A 13,638-nucleotide genomic window follows, 5' to 3' on the forward strand; every position below is an offset into this window, starting at 1 on the left:
CTGGGACCGCTAGGGTCCCGAGGGAATAGCTTCTCTAGCAGATGGGCTGCTTGGTTGGTGCTTGGGTCGCCATTCAGTATCGCTGCCGCTGACTTACCCGTCGGTGGCCGGATACACTTGGAGAAGTCTTGGAGGGACGCATAGAAGCGGTCCCTTGCCCTCTTCTTGGCTGCTCGGGCTTCTAACCTGAAGAGTCTCCTTCTCTCAGTCAGCTCTTCTTTCCAGTGCTCGGTTCCGAGGAGGTTGCCATCCCTCTTCGCCTTGTTCCACTTCTTGGTCGCCTTGTTAAGGCTCTGTTTCAGCTTCGTGAGCTTGCGGCTCCACCACGAAGGGGAGTCGCGACCCTCCATAGCGGGGGTGTTGGCAGCAACAGCATCTGAGAGACCTGCTGAAATGGCCGCGGCGGGGGAGTTGTCGGGTATGGCTGGTGCTGCTTCTCGAACCTTCTCAAAATTGGTGAGTCGCAGCTGTGGTCGCTTGGGATACTCGTGCTTGGTGTCCTGCAAGGTCACCCGAATTATCTTATGGTCACTACCTGAGAATTCCTCAGAGAGTCTCCACTCATGTGAGGGAACTCTGCCGAAGACGACCGTTACGTCAATGTGCGATGAGCCGTTTCCACCCACGAAGGTGGGGGCCGGGAATAAGTCTGGCCGGTTGATGATGGTCCCTCGGTGTTGCTGGCAGCACGTTTGGAACTCTTCCCCTCGTTGCCAGCTGGAGCCGATGTGGTTCAGGGCCTGTAGGTTGTCCGGAAGCAAGGAATCCCAGAGATCTGAGGCTCCATTGCAGTCCGCTCCTAAGAGCATCCCTGTCAGTCTATGGGCGGAGAGGGCATCCTCCAGTCGCTGAAGGGCCAACTCTCGTCTTGGCCGGTCAGTGGGATGGAGGTAGAGAGAACCTACGATGATAGTACTAGACGAGCTTCGCACCTTAGCGGTGCAGAGGTCTCTGGCAGCCACCAAGGTGGTGCCAGATAAGCCGTTCTTCAAAAGGATAGCAGTGCCCTCTTTCTTGCCATGGTAGCTGTAGGTTGTAGGCGAAAACCGCTTGGGAAACTCCTGGCCTAAAACTATATCTGCTCCTAAGGAGCAAATCAGATCGGCGGCTGCTCGCCGCTTGCCCAGGTTAAGCTGCAGCAGCTCTAGCATTGCTGCGAGCGCTGAGTCACAGGGACCGGGCCGTAGTTGGTCCTTGCCGCCATCCGTCGGCAGTGTGCCTCGACGGAGGGGCAGCCCGGACTGGTGGCCTGATGGTTGGTCTCCCTGCGATGAGGGCGGCCAGCCCGGGCTTGGGCCTCATTGAAGTCACAGCAGTTGCGGCACCGTTCTTGGGCCGAGCTGCAGGCGGACCTGGCATGAGGGCCGCTGCATCTCGTGCAACACTCGGGCAGGTTTTGCTGCCTTGAGGTGCAGCTGGTCGAGATGTGGCCCAATCGGCTGCAGTAGAAGCAGACTGTGTAGTCCGCCGCTAACTGCCAGCGGGTCAAAAGGCGATTTAGTTTCACCTTTTGCCCGCTGGCTTCCAAAGACCTGAAAAAGTCTGAGGAGACAGCCATCACCAGGTTGGGGCCACGCCAGTGCAGGTTTTGCACGGCAGGTCCCGTCGCTCCTTGGCCGATCAGGCCCTCATTTTCCTCCTTCAACTGCCGTTCCAAGGCCACGGTTGTGACGTCCTTGGATACGGCTGGAGAGAAGAGGATCACCCGAGGCGCCCTGCTCTGCTTGGGAGCCACTTCATATCCACGGAGTTTTGTACCTAAGTTGGCCAAAACCGCGGGCAGATGCCCACGGTCTTTGACCGACATTCCGAGGGACGAGCGCCCCACCGGAAATATACCGGTGATTGTCACGTGGTCGGGAAGTGCCTGAAGAGCAGAGACCCTGAGCTTACTAAACTCCTCTTTGGAGAGAGGAGCTGGCGGGTTCGGGCCCGAGGGCCGGATGATAATCACGGGCTTCTCGCCGCCAGCCGCCGCCTTCTTCGCCGCTGCCACGTGAGGGTTGCGGCGATTGCCGATGGTGGGGGCCTGTTGACGGCGAGGGGCAGGAGGGCGCTGTTGCTGCTGTGGAGCAGGACGCGGGGGTTGGCGGCGTGGGGCCGGTGGTTGGCGCCTGGGTTGCTGCTGCTGCTGCCGTTGTTGAGTAGTAGGCTGCGGGCGACGAGTCGCCTGGGGTACCTGAGATGGCCCCGGAGGGCCGGGTCTGGGTGGGGCAGCATTCTGCGCCTTGCGACCCCGACGCCGTCTCGTGGCGGTCGTAAAGCCATCAGCGGACACCTGCGGTACCTGAGATGCCGCAGGGGCACGACTTACCGGGGCCGAAAGGGGGCCCGGTGAAGCCGTCAGGCCGGCCTCTACCAGCACCACAATGGAGTCTAATAGGGCCGTAATGGCCGGCCCTTGGGGGCCCAGCGACATGGTTCCGATCAGGGTGCGCAGGAGCGCAATGATCTGCACCAGTGCCGCTGGGGCCGGCCCAGGGCCCTTCCCTTGCGGGGAGCACCGACCTTGTGGAGAAGGTAGAGGACCAGTAGAGTGGTCTCGGGGGGAGGGTTCAGAGTCGTCGGGAAGGTCGTAAGTAGGTTGAAGCTCGACATCTTGGAGCGATGTGCCAACGGACGATCGACGTGCCCTGGAGCCGCGAGCCGCTTGGCGTACCTGAGAGCCGGCGGCAGGGCCCTTCCTTGCCTTACGGGCATCGCAGGTCGCTAAGGCCTGAGGCCCCTCGCCACGGCAGGACTTCAGAGGCTTCCTAACGCGCTGAAGCGGCGGGACGGCGGAGGCCCTGGGAGGAGAGTCGTCGAGAAGATCTTGCTCCAGCTGCTCCATGGTTATATCTTCACTCTCGGAAGGGGCCTCCGAGGCCCAGTCGAACTGAGAACCTGAACCGAGAACAGCCGGCGGTATGGTACCATTCCAGCAATTCTCCAGGCTGTGCGCTGGCGAGCCAGCAGCCTGGGCCTCGGAATCCTGATCAAGATTAAATTGCTGTGGTCCTTTCGATACCACATTTCCATCATCACTGAGACGGATACCCCCCCCTTAGTGGGAGGGTAATCCCCGAGCCAGAGGCTCGTCTCGCAGAGAGGGGTGGAGCCACCTCCTCAAGGGCTATAGCCCTTCTCTGACCAGTGTCTTTAGTGGAAACTGGCTTCATCGAACAAAGCAAAAGAACAACAAATCGTCTTAATCTGTCTTATTCTGCGAGCCGGGGCAAGTATTGAGCAGTCAGACTTCATCAGCTGGCCGCCGCTCTACTCGCTTGGGTCAGTCTTCGGCAGGCGGACAGCTGGGCGTTTTACGGCTCACCGAGCCAACTAGAGGTCGAGGGTCAGCGCTAGTGGTCACTGCTTCTGTGCTGCCGCCCTGGCTTCAAGCTTCGGTCCTCCGGAGAAGCGGGTGTTGGTACAGACTGGCTCGTGGAGTGTTGTGAACACTTATCACTGGTAGGGCAACTTGCGGTTTTTCTATCAAAAAGGACTGCTTAGGGAGAGGTCGGATCTGCCATGATCGTGCCATTTCGACGGCTAGATGGCGTTTTTCGCATGTTGTTGGCGATACTCAGGGCATGTAATAAACAGTCTTCGAGAGAGCGCCTCAACCGAAATCACTGGCCCATCCTTCCCATTTTCTACATGATAGAAGGTTTTTTCGACTTTTGTATCAAAAATAGCCGTGGGGACAGATTGGAATGACTGGAATCCAGCAGCGCCCCAACTGCAAGTTCCCCGGGAATGAGTCAAACTCCTTGCAAGAAAGCTCCTCGTAACGTGCAAGCCACCAACGAGACACCATCTATGCAAGAAGTCTACGACTGGAGCACATGGGATTGGTACGCGACGGACGACTATGGTCCGGACTACCGGAGTTTTTCGCCCGTGTCGGCATCATCTCCGGTGAGAAAGGAGGGACTGAAGGATAATTCAATAGGCGAAGTCGGGGAGAGTGCAGTAGATGAGACTAGCTCGGCCTCATCTTGACAAGCTCAGAACGAGGCCTGTGATATTCCAAGGTGTTTTTCAACACCATTTCAGGCTTATCACATCCCCATAACTACAGTTACTGTAGTACAGACTGTACTCAGTACAGTGTACTGTGAAAGGACTACACCAGCGAATGCCCGTCTTGTCGTGTTTCTTTCTACATGGTCTTGCAATGCTGTTGGACTCCTTCTTTGTTCTGGCTTCGCTGCCTTGCTATAACGAGCTCGATCTTATGGTCAGTCTGTCACGGACAGCTGCCCCACGGCATGGCTCGACATCGGGAAGAGTCTTCCCGGAAGACCAGTTTTCTGTTTCTTCATTCAACCGAGCTACAGATACTTATGCAAACACAGAGTGTCTGAGAAACTTTCCACATGCTGACCAAAGCTGGCGAGAAGGTGCATCAGTAGGGTTACTAGAAGACCGTGTGTATTGGAATTAGATGAGAACACCATAATACACTCCGAAAAGCAGCCACACCAGTGGTTTAATATTAGACTCTTCGCACTGCCTACGGACAATATGAATAATATGTTTAATACATAGAGAATCAGTGAAGGGGATTATAGTATAATCGGGTTATATCAGGTACCAGGATATAACATCATAGAATAATCATTATATTGATAGTTACTCATATACTGATCTTTTAGTTGCACCAAATGAGCGAGAATAGTAGAGTAGCTGGCAGCATCTCAGATGCTGCATCTGCATATAGGATAAGGCCGAACACAGACGAGCCAATCTAGAGATGGTCAGCGATCCAACCTGGCAAGGTGTCACTCGCTCATGACGGTCCTGTAATGGTGATAGTAACTGTAGGAATCCCTGGATATCGAGAAGAGCCACACGAGCTTTATTAGCCAGACCTAACTCTGTGAAGGAAAGACGAATAAGAACCTGTACTCAGGATCGAACAGATCGACCTTTGACGATGCCACAAGGAAAAGCCAACTTTCAGAGTATTTTTCGTATAGAAGCATCACCTTGCTCAGTATCAATCAGTAGTCGTTCATCAAAATGTTCAAGCAAGTCAACACGATCATTCATGGACTCAAACTCAAAGCGACTTGACGCAAAGTCGCTTTTTTGGAACTAGGCAAAATGGGTGAGTGAACTCAGACATCACCAGCGAAAGCAAATCCGCAGAAATACCAACGGCTGGAAGCGTCAACAGACGTCATGAGCACGAGACAAGTCTGGCAGCCAGACTTTGGCTAACTAGTCTACGGACTTATAGGACAATGTTGTACAAGTTGTAACTCACAACTTGTAACTTACAAGTTGTAAGTGATGATCGTCGTCATTGAAAAGTGTCCGATGGAAACACCAGGTAATAGACACTGTCTTCCCCACTAACAGTTTCCCACTAACCTCGATCAACGAGCTCTCGCCGATAGCACAGTCGAAAATGGTACAGCGGATAACAACAGCAGAGAAAAGCAACGCTAAGTGAGCGCAACAACATTCGATAAGTGTCACAAAGAATGGGCGTCTGCCATGTGAGGGCTGAAAAAACAACCAACTGAGGTTCGGTTACCGAACAACAGACAGCACCTAGGAAAACTAAGGGAGTTGTACGCGTTGAGCATTGTGAAATACCTTCCCCCGAAAAATAGAAGGTCGTTGTCGATATATATATTTACCCACTTCACTCGCTAAGCTTTTTCGACGATGTCACATCGTATCGAAAAAGCTTAGGGCTGAGCGTGTCTCAAGATATTTTGGATAGTCGTCTGATTGACCCCACACCGTGAGCGTCTGCAACGCTCATATCTTTCTTCATACGCCTCGGGAGGGGTTCACTTCTCGCACACTTACTGACCATGATGAGTGTCGTATTTGTGCAGAATTAGTTATGAAACCACTCACCAACCACGAAGTCCTGCGTACTCAAAGTGCTCACGACGTTTTGAGACACTCTTTAGATAGCAGCCTGTGTTTGTAGTGGCGGCTTGCCTTCCCCACCGCGCTCGATGGCCTCTATTGATATCGCATGTCGTGGTTTGGCACAGCGAATGCAGATGTAACCTCGGTAATTCAGATGGATCACGACCACCGTAGGGGAATGTTGTGGTCCACATGTGGAGTCCACATTGTCACAATGTGGACTCCACAGCATGTCACATGATTCATGTGATGGAATTGCGATGACCCCTCAGCAGAAGTACTGGTCTCGTAGCGACTGGCGGACTCTTGGCCGTAACGGCTAGACCGTTCCATGATGGAACGGATAACATAGCGGGATGCTGCTCTGCTAGAGCAGCCGACCGTCAGCTCTTAGGGAAGAGGCCTGTCAGATCAAGACTCGAATGGCGCCACACTTCTCCCGCGGAGGCATCCAAATGACCACCTTTCTCATGGGACACCGTCTTGATCAAACCTTTCTGGCATTGAGAGCACCCTCGACAAACCGTACTGAACCCCTTTGTCAGATCGTTAAGGCACCGAGCAAACCTTGGGCAGATATCGTCGTTATCAGCATAGCAGGGTATCACCAAATTCACCACTAGAGTCCGACCATCTCCGCAATCGTCCGGAACCTTCAGTACCGAATTCGAATTCTAAGCTGTCACCATATTGACTCCCAAGATCTTCCCTCTCTTGAGAGATCGCTAGGAAGCCCAAGAACTCTTCGAGGGTTGGCGCCATCTGTTGAGCAAGTACATACCGTTGATGTCATCAACTTGCTGATCCCCGAGGTTGTAGTACAACCAGGGACTTGAGATGACCATTCTCTGTGATTGTCACTTCGCCTGTAAAAGGTGAGATGACATCAACCATATTACGGATATGGTTAATGTCATTCCATTAGTATGATATTACTACGAAGTTCTCTCTCAGTAATAGTTGGACCGAATACATCATCGAAACCATACTCCAGGAGTATTACTCCTGAATGAGTCGTAATATCATCGTCATTACGGCATCACTGATAGCTCATCGGCTCGCTTATTCAGGGGGAAGTCTATATTCTCACAAGGGAGTAGTACTACGGTAGTACTACTCTCACTATCGCCGAGAGCACACAATGATTCATTAATATTATTAAGAATGCGCTTAACCGATAATCTTCCCGTGATCTTACTAGTCTAGTAATACTAGAGTCTCAGACGCCCCACCACGTTCAACCCAATCAAATTATGCGTGTTTAAACTTGGAACTTTCCAGTAGTGTCTCTAATCCAGGAAACTCGCTGTAGGCCCGGAAGAGCAGTGGGAGTAGTCATGCAGATGGTAGGACGCCTGTCCACGTCATGGGCCCACGACCATTCACCAGTGAACGTCAACGAATTATTGTGCAGGAGACTGTACTCGGAGATAACTTTGCGTTCTTTCTACAAGTGCTATCATGGCACTCTGAGGGACTCTCAGTGAGAGTTTAAGAGGCTATACCTACGAATCTGGAGAGGGAAACAGAACAAGCACAGACAGGAAGTTAAAATTTAGCACGTTGCGAAAATGGCACATCTAGGAATGACTCTTACAAAGGGAAGATTGGCACGGACATTTACATTCAGTGATGTAATTCAAGAGTGACAATATACGTTGAGCTTTGACGGACAGTGAATATGAGTGCTCCAACGCACCCTTCATCGATGTTCGACAGCTTGATATTCGGACCCTGACGAGGGTTCCGTGGTTAAAAATGATGCAGCAGGCAATCCGAGACCCTTGGGAAGTACAAGGAATAGAGCAACGGCAAACTGAGACTGCTTGCTGATCTCATGGTCAAACGTGTCATCGTGTAGACTTTTTCGGAGACACCTGCACACAATCCTTGATACGTAGCCTGACCTTTAGCTAGCTACTTAGTCTTGCTATATACTGCTGTATTTACTAAGTTACTGGAAGCTACATTGTTGTGTTTATCATGGCTCCTAACTTAGGAGTCCTAAGACCAAGGCCAATCAACCGCCTATCTCATGAATCATGAGTCATGATGGAGTCGTCATCGTGAAGCGAGGTGCAGGTGGACAAATCATCCAAGTAACTTGCTACTCGTCCATTTTCCCGACAGTCACCCTCGTCCGGGAGTGTCATTCTTGAATAATTCATTCTTGAATTCATTCTGAAATTTTCAGAACATGTCAAACTTTAAATGCGCATCGTGATTCTTGAGCAGCTCATCCTGAGAGTATGTCGAACCTGAACATTCAACTGTCGCTCTTGAGACGGGCATTGTCACTGTTGTGTTTTCCCTTGTGTAATTTGCACGAGAAAGCAAGTAGAGCTCCAAGGTGGAGGGCCTCCACTGGAGGCTGAAGTAGCGAACATGTGGGATGGCCCACAGGGATGTATGCTCAGGCTCGACGTGCATGGTCTGATATCGAGACGTGCAGGCTGCACACCTGCACGGTGCAGCTGCCGAGCAGCATCAGGTCGAGCACAAAGAGGTGGCGGCGTCACACTGTAACTGTGACGGCGTCACAGTGACGCCAAACCTAGCAGGCCAAGAAAAAAATTTTAATTTTCCTTATTTCCCCTTCAAACTTCAAATTTTCTTTGGGAGGAAATAATTTTTTCTATTTTTCCTTTCATGTGCCACCCTAGCGCCACTGACGGGGACCTCGCGTGATGCTACCTCCTTCCAATGAGAGGAATTTCCTACGACAGGCACGGTGGAAGAAGAGCAAAGGCCTAGCGCCCATGGCCGGTTCAGGAGGGGGACAGCGATCAGCGGGCAATAAGCTGATGATGGGGAATAAGACAAATTCATGTTGTCGCCCATGCTTGCTGATCACATTACACACTATGAGAGGTGAATACTACACGTAAAACTGATTCACACGTTTCGCAGTGTATCTTCGTAGCACGCGGGGTTGAATTTCTCGTAACAGCCAATGATTATATCATTAGATGATATTAGATTAACCAAATTTGAACATCCTGCTCGGCACATCGGGGTGAGCTACGATGTATATATTCACCGAATTCGTGCTCCCACCAGATTCGAGTCAAGAAGAGTCGAATTTAAGATCGAAGCGGCAAAGTCGTACGTCACCGCTTGGTTTTTTCTATCTTCTTCGGCGATAGTAAGCCCGAGTTTTCCGTGAGGATAGTCCACATAGGAAAGACTCTTCTACGCGCTCATTAGAGTCTCTGACACATAATCGTTGCTCACAGCCATTAGAGTACTCCCACTTATCGTCATCCAAAAGACCATCCAATTGACTTTACGCCAGTAGCACGCTTCCTTCCAATTGCGTGTGTCACGCAGATAGCTGCGTATTACGCAATGCGTGAGCGTAGGGCCTGACTAGTGACGCAACGATGAACTCAATCCATTCGTCTATTTTACAACTGATCAGAGGCCTCCGAGTAATTATTGAAGGCTCCTTGCCTGCCTTTGGTATGGAGCGACGACTTGAATGGTATAACTAATTTATTTCTCACAGTTATGAAGTTTATAATCTCGATGTTGAACAGCCTCCTCGTCTTCCTGTTGATACATGATGAGCTATATGCCTTTAAGATGGGCAACGTTCGTATGCAGATAAAGACAACACATTTCTGCAATCTTGACTTGAGGGACATCAAGGGGAACCCAGTGCCATGTCACATCTCCAAGGCTATGGAGACTCAGGGGCTTGTCCTACCTGGTTTGGATGATAACAAGTCGTTCACCGTCCATCAAGACGTCTTCATCGCCAAGGACGGTCAAGCGGTAGTTCAAGCAGCGCCGAATCACCCGTTCCTGTATCTTCTCATGATCCAGAACGACACGCACTTCAGCACCTCCCAACTCTTCAATAGACACTCGTTTCTTATAGAGCAGGGAAACAGGAAAAATGATTCTCGCAAGCACGGTGCCAATCGTACGCTCGAAGGTGATGGTTGGGTCTATAAAGGTTTGGTAGACGAAGGTGGACAGAAGCTGAACAAATGGGTCAGAAGTGGAGTGGAAGGTGTTGATCCCAAATCGGGTCTCAACTTCACTGCCCTCGCTCAGACTGGTGTGATCACTAACGCTTGGATCCTCTATCTTGACAAGGATCAGAAGCAGATGGTGAAGCTCTTGGGTATCAACACCTTCGAGAATGATAAAGTCTATCTCGAGTCCGAGGTCACTCACTGGGAGGAGCTCGACGGTGCATTAACTTTGAATGTTGCCGTGAAGGATATTCACGCGGCGTATGATATCGTCCAGAACTACAATCAGGCAGCAGCAAAAGAAGAGGCGCCACAACTAGACGTTGAGTTCATCAAGACCCGGTTGGTTAACGAAGAGGCTCGTCTATTCTTCAAGGACGGGAAGAGCCACGACTGGAGGTCGAACAAGACTAATATTCGTGGAGATAAGTCAGTAGCACCGATCGATTATTTTCGCCTCCCCAATGGCACAGCTGCATATGAGTTCTTTCTGTATAAGAGTCACTCTCTTCTACAGGAGGAGGCGTTCCAATTACCACCGGCTTGCAGGAATGGTTTGACCAAGTCGGCTAGTCAATACTGCCTGTATGTTGGTTACGTCTCTAACGACACGCTACTGGCCTTGGACGTATATATGGCTTATACCGACCAAACCAATCCGGAAAATAGAGCTCACTTCAATGTCACAGTCCATTTGAAGCAGCCGGAGACGGAGTTCCTACTCTTTGCTTTCGAAGCCAGTGGATGCGCCTTGGTTTGGGCTGCTGATATTGGCATCGCAGGCTTACGCATTGAAGTATGTCTTACGGGTGGAGGCGGCGGTGGGAATGGCACTTACGAAGGGAAAATAGCGATGTCGGTCGCGGTCATAATCAAAGTTGGTATCTTCCCTGCGTTGAGAGCCACACTCTCTGGTCAAGTTGCGGTCAAGGCTTCGACCAATGGTGACGTCAAAGCATATGGTAAGCTGGGTATTGAGGTTTCGGCGGTAGTTGTCGGAGCCGGTATATCTGTGGACATCTTCGGCAACACTGTTGATCGAAAATATGATGTTTGGAAATTCAAGTCCCACTTCAACCTTCACGTATGGGTTGATGTCCTCGTCTACAGCCATGACTGGCCATGGAGCTGGCCTATTTGGGAAGCTGGTCCGGTTAAAGTGCGATGAGTCGGCGAGCGCGTCTTAGCAGTGTATCGGAGGTCACGTTCGAATCCCATGTGATTCACATGATGTAAAAATTCCATCGTTACCTTTACGCTAAAATACTATGCCTTCATTATGTCTTGAACTTTGTTTGATGATTGCCAAGCACACTTTCGCTCGTCGGAGTATGTGTTCGGAGATTACGTTCGAATCCCATGTGATTCACATGATGTAAGAATTCCATCGTTACCTCTACGCTAAAATACTATGCCTTCATTATGTCTTGAACTTTGTTTGATGATTGCCAAGCACACTTTCGTTCGTCGGAGTATGTGTTTTAGTCGGTGTTTTTGTCTGTGAGCCGATTCTGATTTCCCCTTCGTTGTCTCAGCTGATGCAATATGGTGTCATACCAGTCGGTAGGGCAACATGTGAGAGAGGCATCTCGAATTCCGCCAATTTCATGCAGGATTCGTCTCCTCTCGAGCACAGCGGAGCGAAGTGTTCCTCGATATGCATCATATGCACCGAGTTGATCCATAGAATATTATTCTTAGGATTGGAAGTTCACTGGCTCCTCGAAGATTGCTTTGTCGTGTTCAGACCAGTAATGAGAGTCACATAGCTAGTCACATTATTCGTCCCGAGCTGATCACTTATGTCGTTATTTGAAAGCGATGTGTACTTTGGAAGTTGCGAGCAGCAACACCTCCCGCATAATTCACTCACGAGTCGCTCAACCTAAGCTATAGACTTCTACAACAATCTATGTTGTGAATAAATTTGTTGGATATAAATGTGTTATGAGTTATCGAATGAATTCTATGTCACTCTCATACGGACAGACATCACATCTGAAGCCCTCAGACTGAGGGAAGACATTTCGGACAACTCGTCTCAGTGAAGCCCTCTCGTAGATCTCTACCCGTAAACGGTACTTCTCTCCTTCATTGGTGAATGCTACCAACTTGTCGCAATACCAACGCCCCGCTCCCAATCCTCATTAGCAACGCCTCGAAGCGTTGCTAGGCGTAGGCTCGCCTCGATTCACTTCGCTAAGATTTCACTCTATTTTCGATTATACCCTCGCGGCGACGCCGCGAGGGTATAATAACCTAACCACTGATAACCTAACCAAGTACCGCGGCGTAGGCTACGCCACGGGATAGCCTGGCTATCATGGGTAGCTGACGATCTGACTATCATAGCCAGATCGTCAGCTACCCTTTTTTACAGTTCTGCCATGACTCTTATATAAGAATGATGAACAACGTTATGTTAATGCGTCTAGATTCATATTATCGCACATGATGCCCTGGTATCATCGCATTAACTTAATGCCATTAAGGATGCTTACTGAGTCCTATACACGCCAGATTGGTGATAATGGCATCAGCTACCGCGAGCTCTTGAAGCCGTGTCCTGACGAGAACACACAAAAAGAATACTGGACCAGAATAAAGCACGTCGGTATAAGCCAAAGCACACATTTACACACCATCATTTCACCCTATGACGAAGTGTTGTGTTTGTTTCTGTGTAAGTTGTCTCCTTGGCTATTGCTTCGTGTCGTTCGTGCATATCTCACCCCAGCGCCAGGTGAGCCTACTACTGCTTATATCGATAAGTAAGTTCTTTCTATATGTCCTCTAGTGTGGCGTTCTCTCAATGGGAGATAAGGAAGGCATGTCGACTCTCACCACTTGAGGTGGTGAATAACGAGTCCTGTGCATTTCCCTCGGACAATGTCTGCCTTAGATAATGCGCCATAATTCTGCACCTCATCTACTTCGATATTATTTCTCATAATGTATTCTCTATATAATATAGACTATATTTGAGTGTTCAAGATCGTCTCAAACTTAGTATGCATTTTTTCTGCTGAGCCTCAGGAGTCGATAGCGTGCGACCAATCACCGCGAGCCGCCCATCGAATCTCTGCGGTCAGAAGTCTTCTCTGTCAAAGGAGATTATACTGTAATAACTATTATAAACCAGGATACAATTGAAAAACTGCTCGAACACAACAGTTAGAACGATCGCAACATGCGAGGCCTGATGCACCACGCGAACGTGTAGCACAGGAAATAACACTTCATTTGGCATGCAATGGACGGTCAAGCTACTCCATCCTCATAAAACTATAGTCATCATAAGGGTCTCTCAGAATAGAAAGTAGTCATATAAGAATTGATATAGTCAGGCCAATCACCGCGATAACGAGTGAGCCATGCGTTCCTCTCGTAGCGTCAGATGGTCCCATTGGGCACTTTTCAGGCAGTCTCGTAGAGTTCATCGTAGCATTGAAGACCTGCATCAGTGAACGTTCATCTGTCGGGAAGTAATCATGCTCGAGCGCATAGATCATTATTCCCCCGATGCAGTTGTTGTATATAAACTCAGTTTTGTGTTTGATAACCGCTGGAGTGTTGAAGTAGAAGCCATTGAAGTAACCATTGCCAGAAGGATCTCCCCCTTGCTCGATAAGTGTCTGATATCCTAGTTGTTGCCTTTCTCTCGTTTCGCCGTATAACGGTATCTGACTGGCTGTCGTCCACAACGATAGCGGAGCACACGTTTTGATATAGAGATCGCCTCAATGTATAGCAAAACAGACTCGGTCCTTTTGCTGTGTTA

The 13,638-nt window shown here is 49.9% G+C and overlaps 4 protein-coding genes across 4 annotated transcripts; 1 reads left to right on the plus strand and 3 right to left on the minus strand.

Moving 5' to 3' along the window:
• Nucleotides 1-270: 270 nt before the first annotated feature.
• Pmar_PMAR006890 (hypothetical protein) lies at nucleotides 271-535 on the minus strand (the record flags this gene model as incomplete). The annotated part of the gene is made up of 1 exon (XM_002781984.1): nucleotides 271-535. A coding segment is annotated over one exon (265 nt), but the record flags the coding sequence as incomplete, so codon positions are not given.
• Nucleotides 536-622: 87 nt separating this feature from the next.
• Pmar_PMAR006891 (hypothetical protein) lies at nucleotides 623-1,151 on the minus strand (the record flags this gene model as incomplete). Its single annotated transcript, XM_002781985.1, has 1 exon — nucleotides 623-1,151. A coding segment is annotated over one exon (529 nt), but the record flags the coding sequence as incomplete, so codon positions are not given.
• A 410-nt stretch (nucleotides 1,152-1,561) lies between these two features.
• Pmar_PMAR006892 (Acidic proline-rich protein PRP25 precursor, putative) lies at nucleotides 1,562-2,419 on the minus strand (the record flags this gene model as incomplete). The annotated part of the gene is made up of 3 exons (XM_002781986.1): nucleotides 1,562-1,758; nucleotides 1,894-2,179; nucleotides 2,315-2,419. Coding segments are annotated over 3 exons (588 nt in total), but the record flags the coding sequence as incomplete, so codon positions are not given.
• A 6,983-nt stretch (nucleotides 2,420-9,402) lies between these two features.
• Pmar_PMAR006893 (hypothetical protein) lies at nucleotides 9,403-11,025 on the plus strand (the record flags this gene model as incomplete). Its single annotated transcript, XM_002781987.1, has 1 exon — nucleotides 9,403-11,025. The coding sequence occupies one exon, from the start codon at nucleotides 9,403-9,405 to the stop codon at nucleotides 11,023-11,025; it is 1,623 nt and encodes a 540-aa protein (XP_002782033.1).
• Nucleotides 11,026-13,638: the final 2,613 nt, after the last annotated feature.

This window comes from Perkinsus marinus (genome assembly GCF_000006405.1).
Source record: "Perkinsus marinus ATCC 50983 genomic scaffold scf_1104296940802, whole genome shotgun sequence".
NCBI classification, from domain to species: Eukaryota; Perkinsozoa; order Perkinsida; family Perkinsidae; genus Perkinsus; species Perkinsus marinus.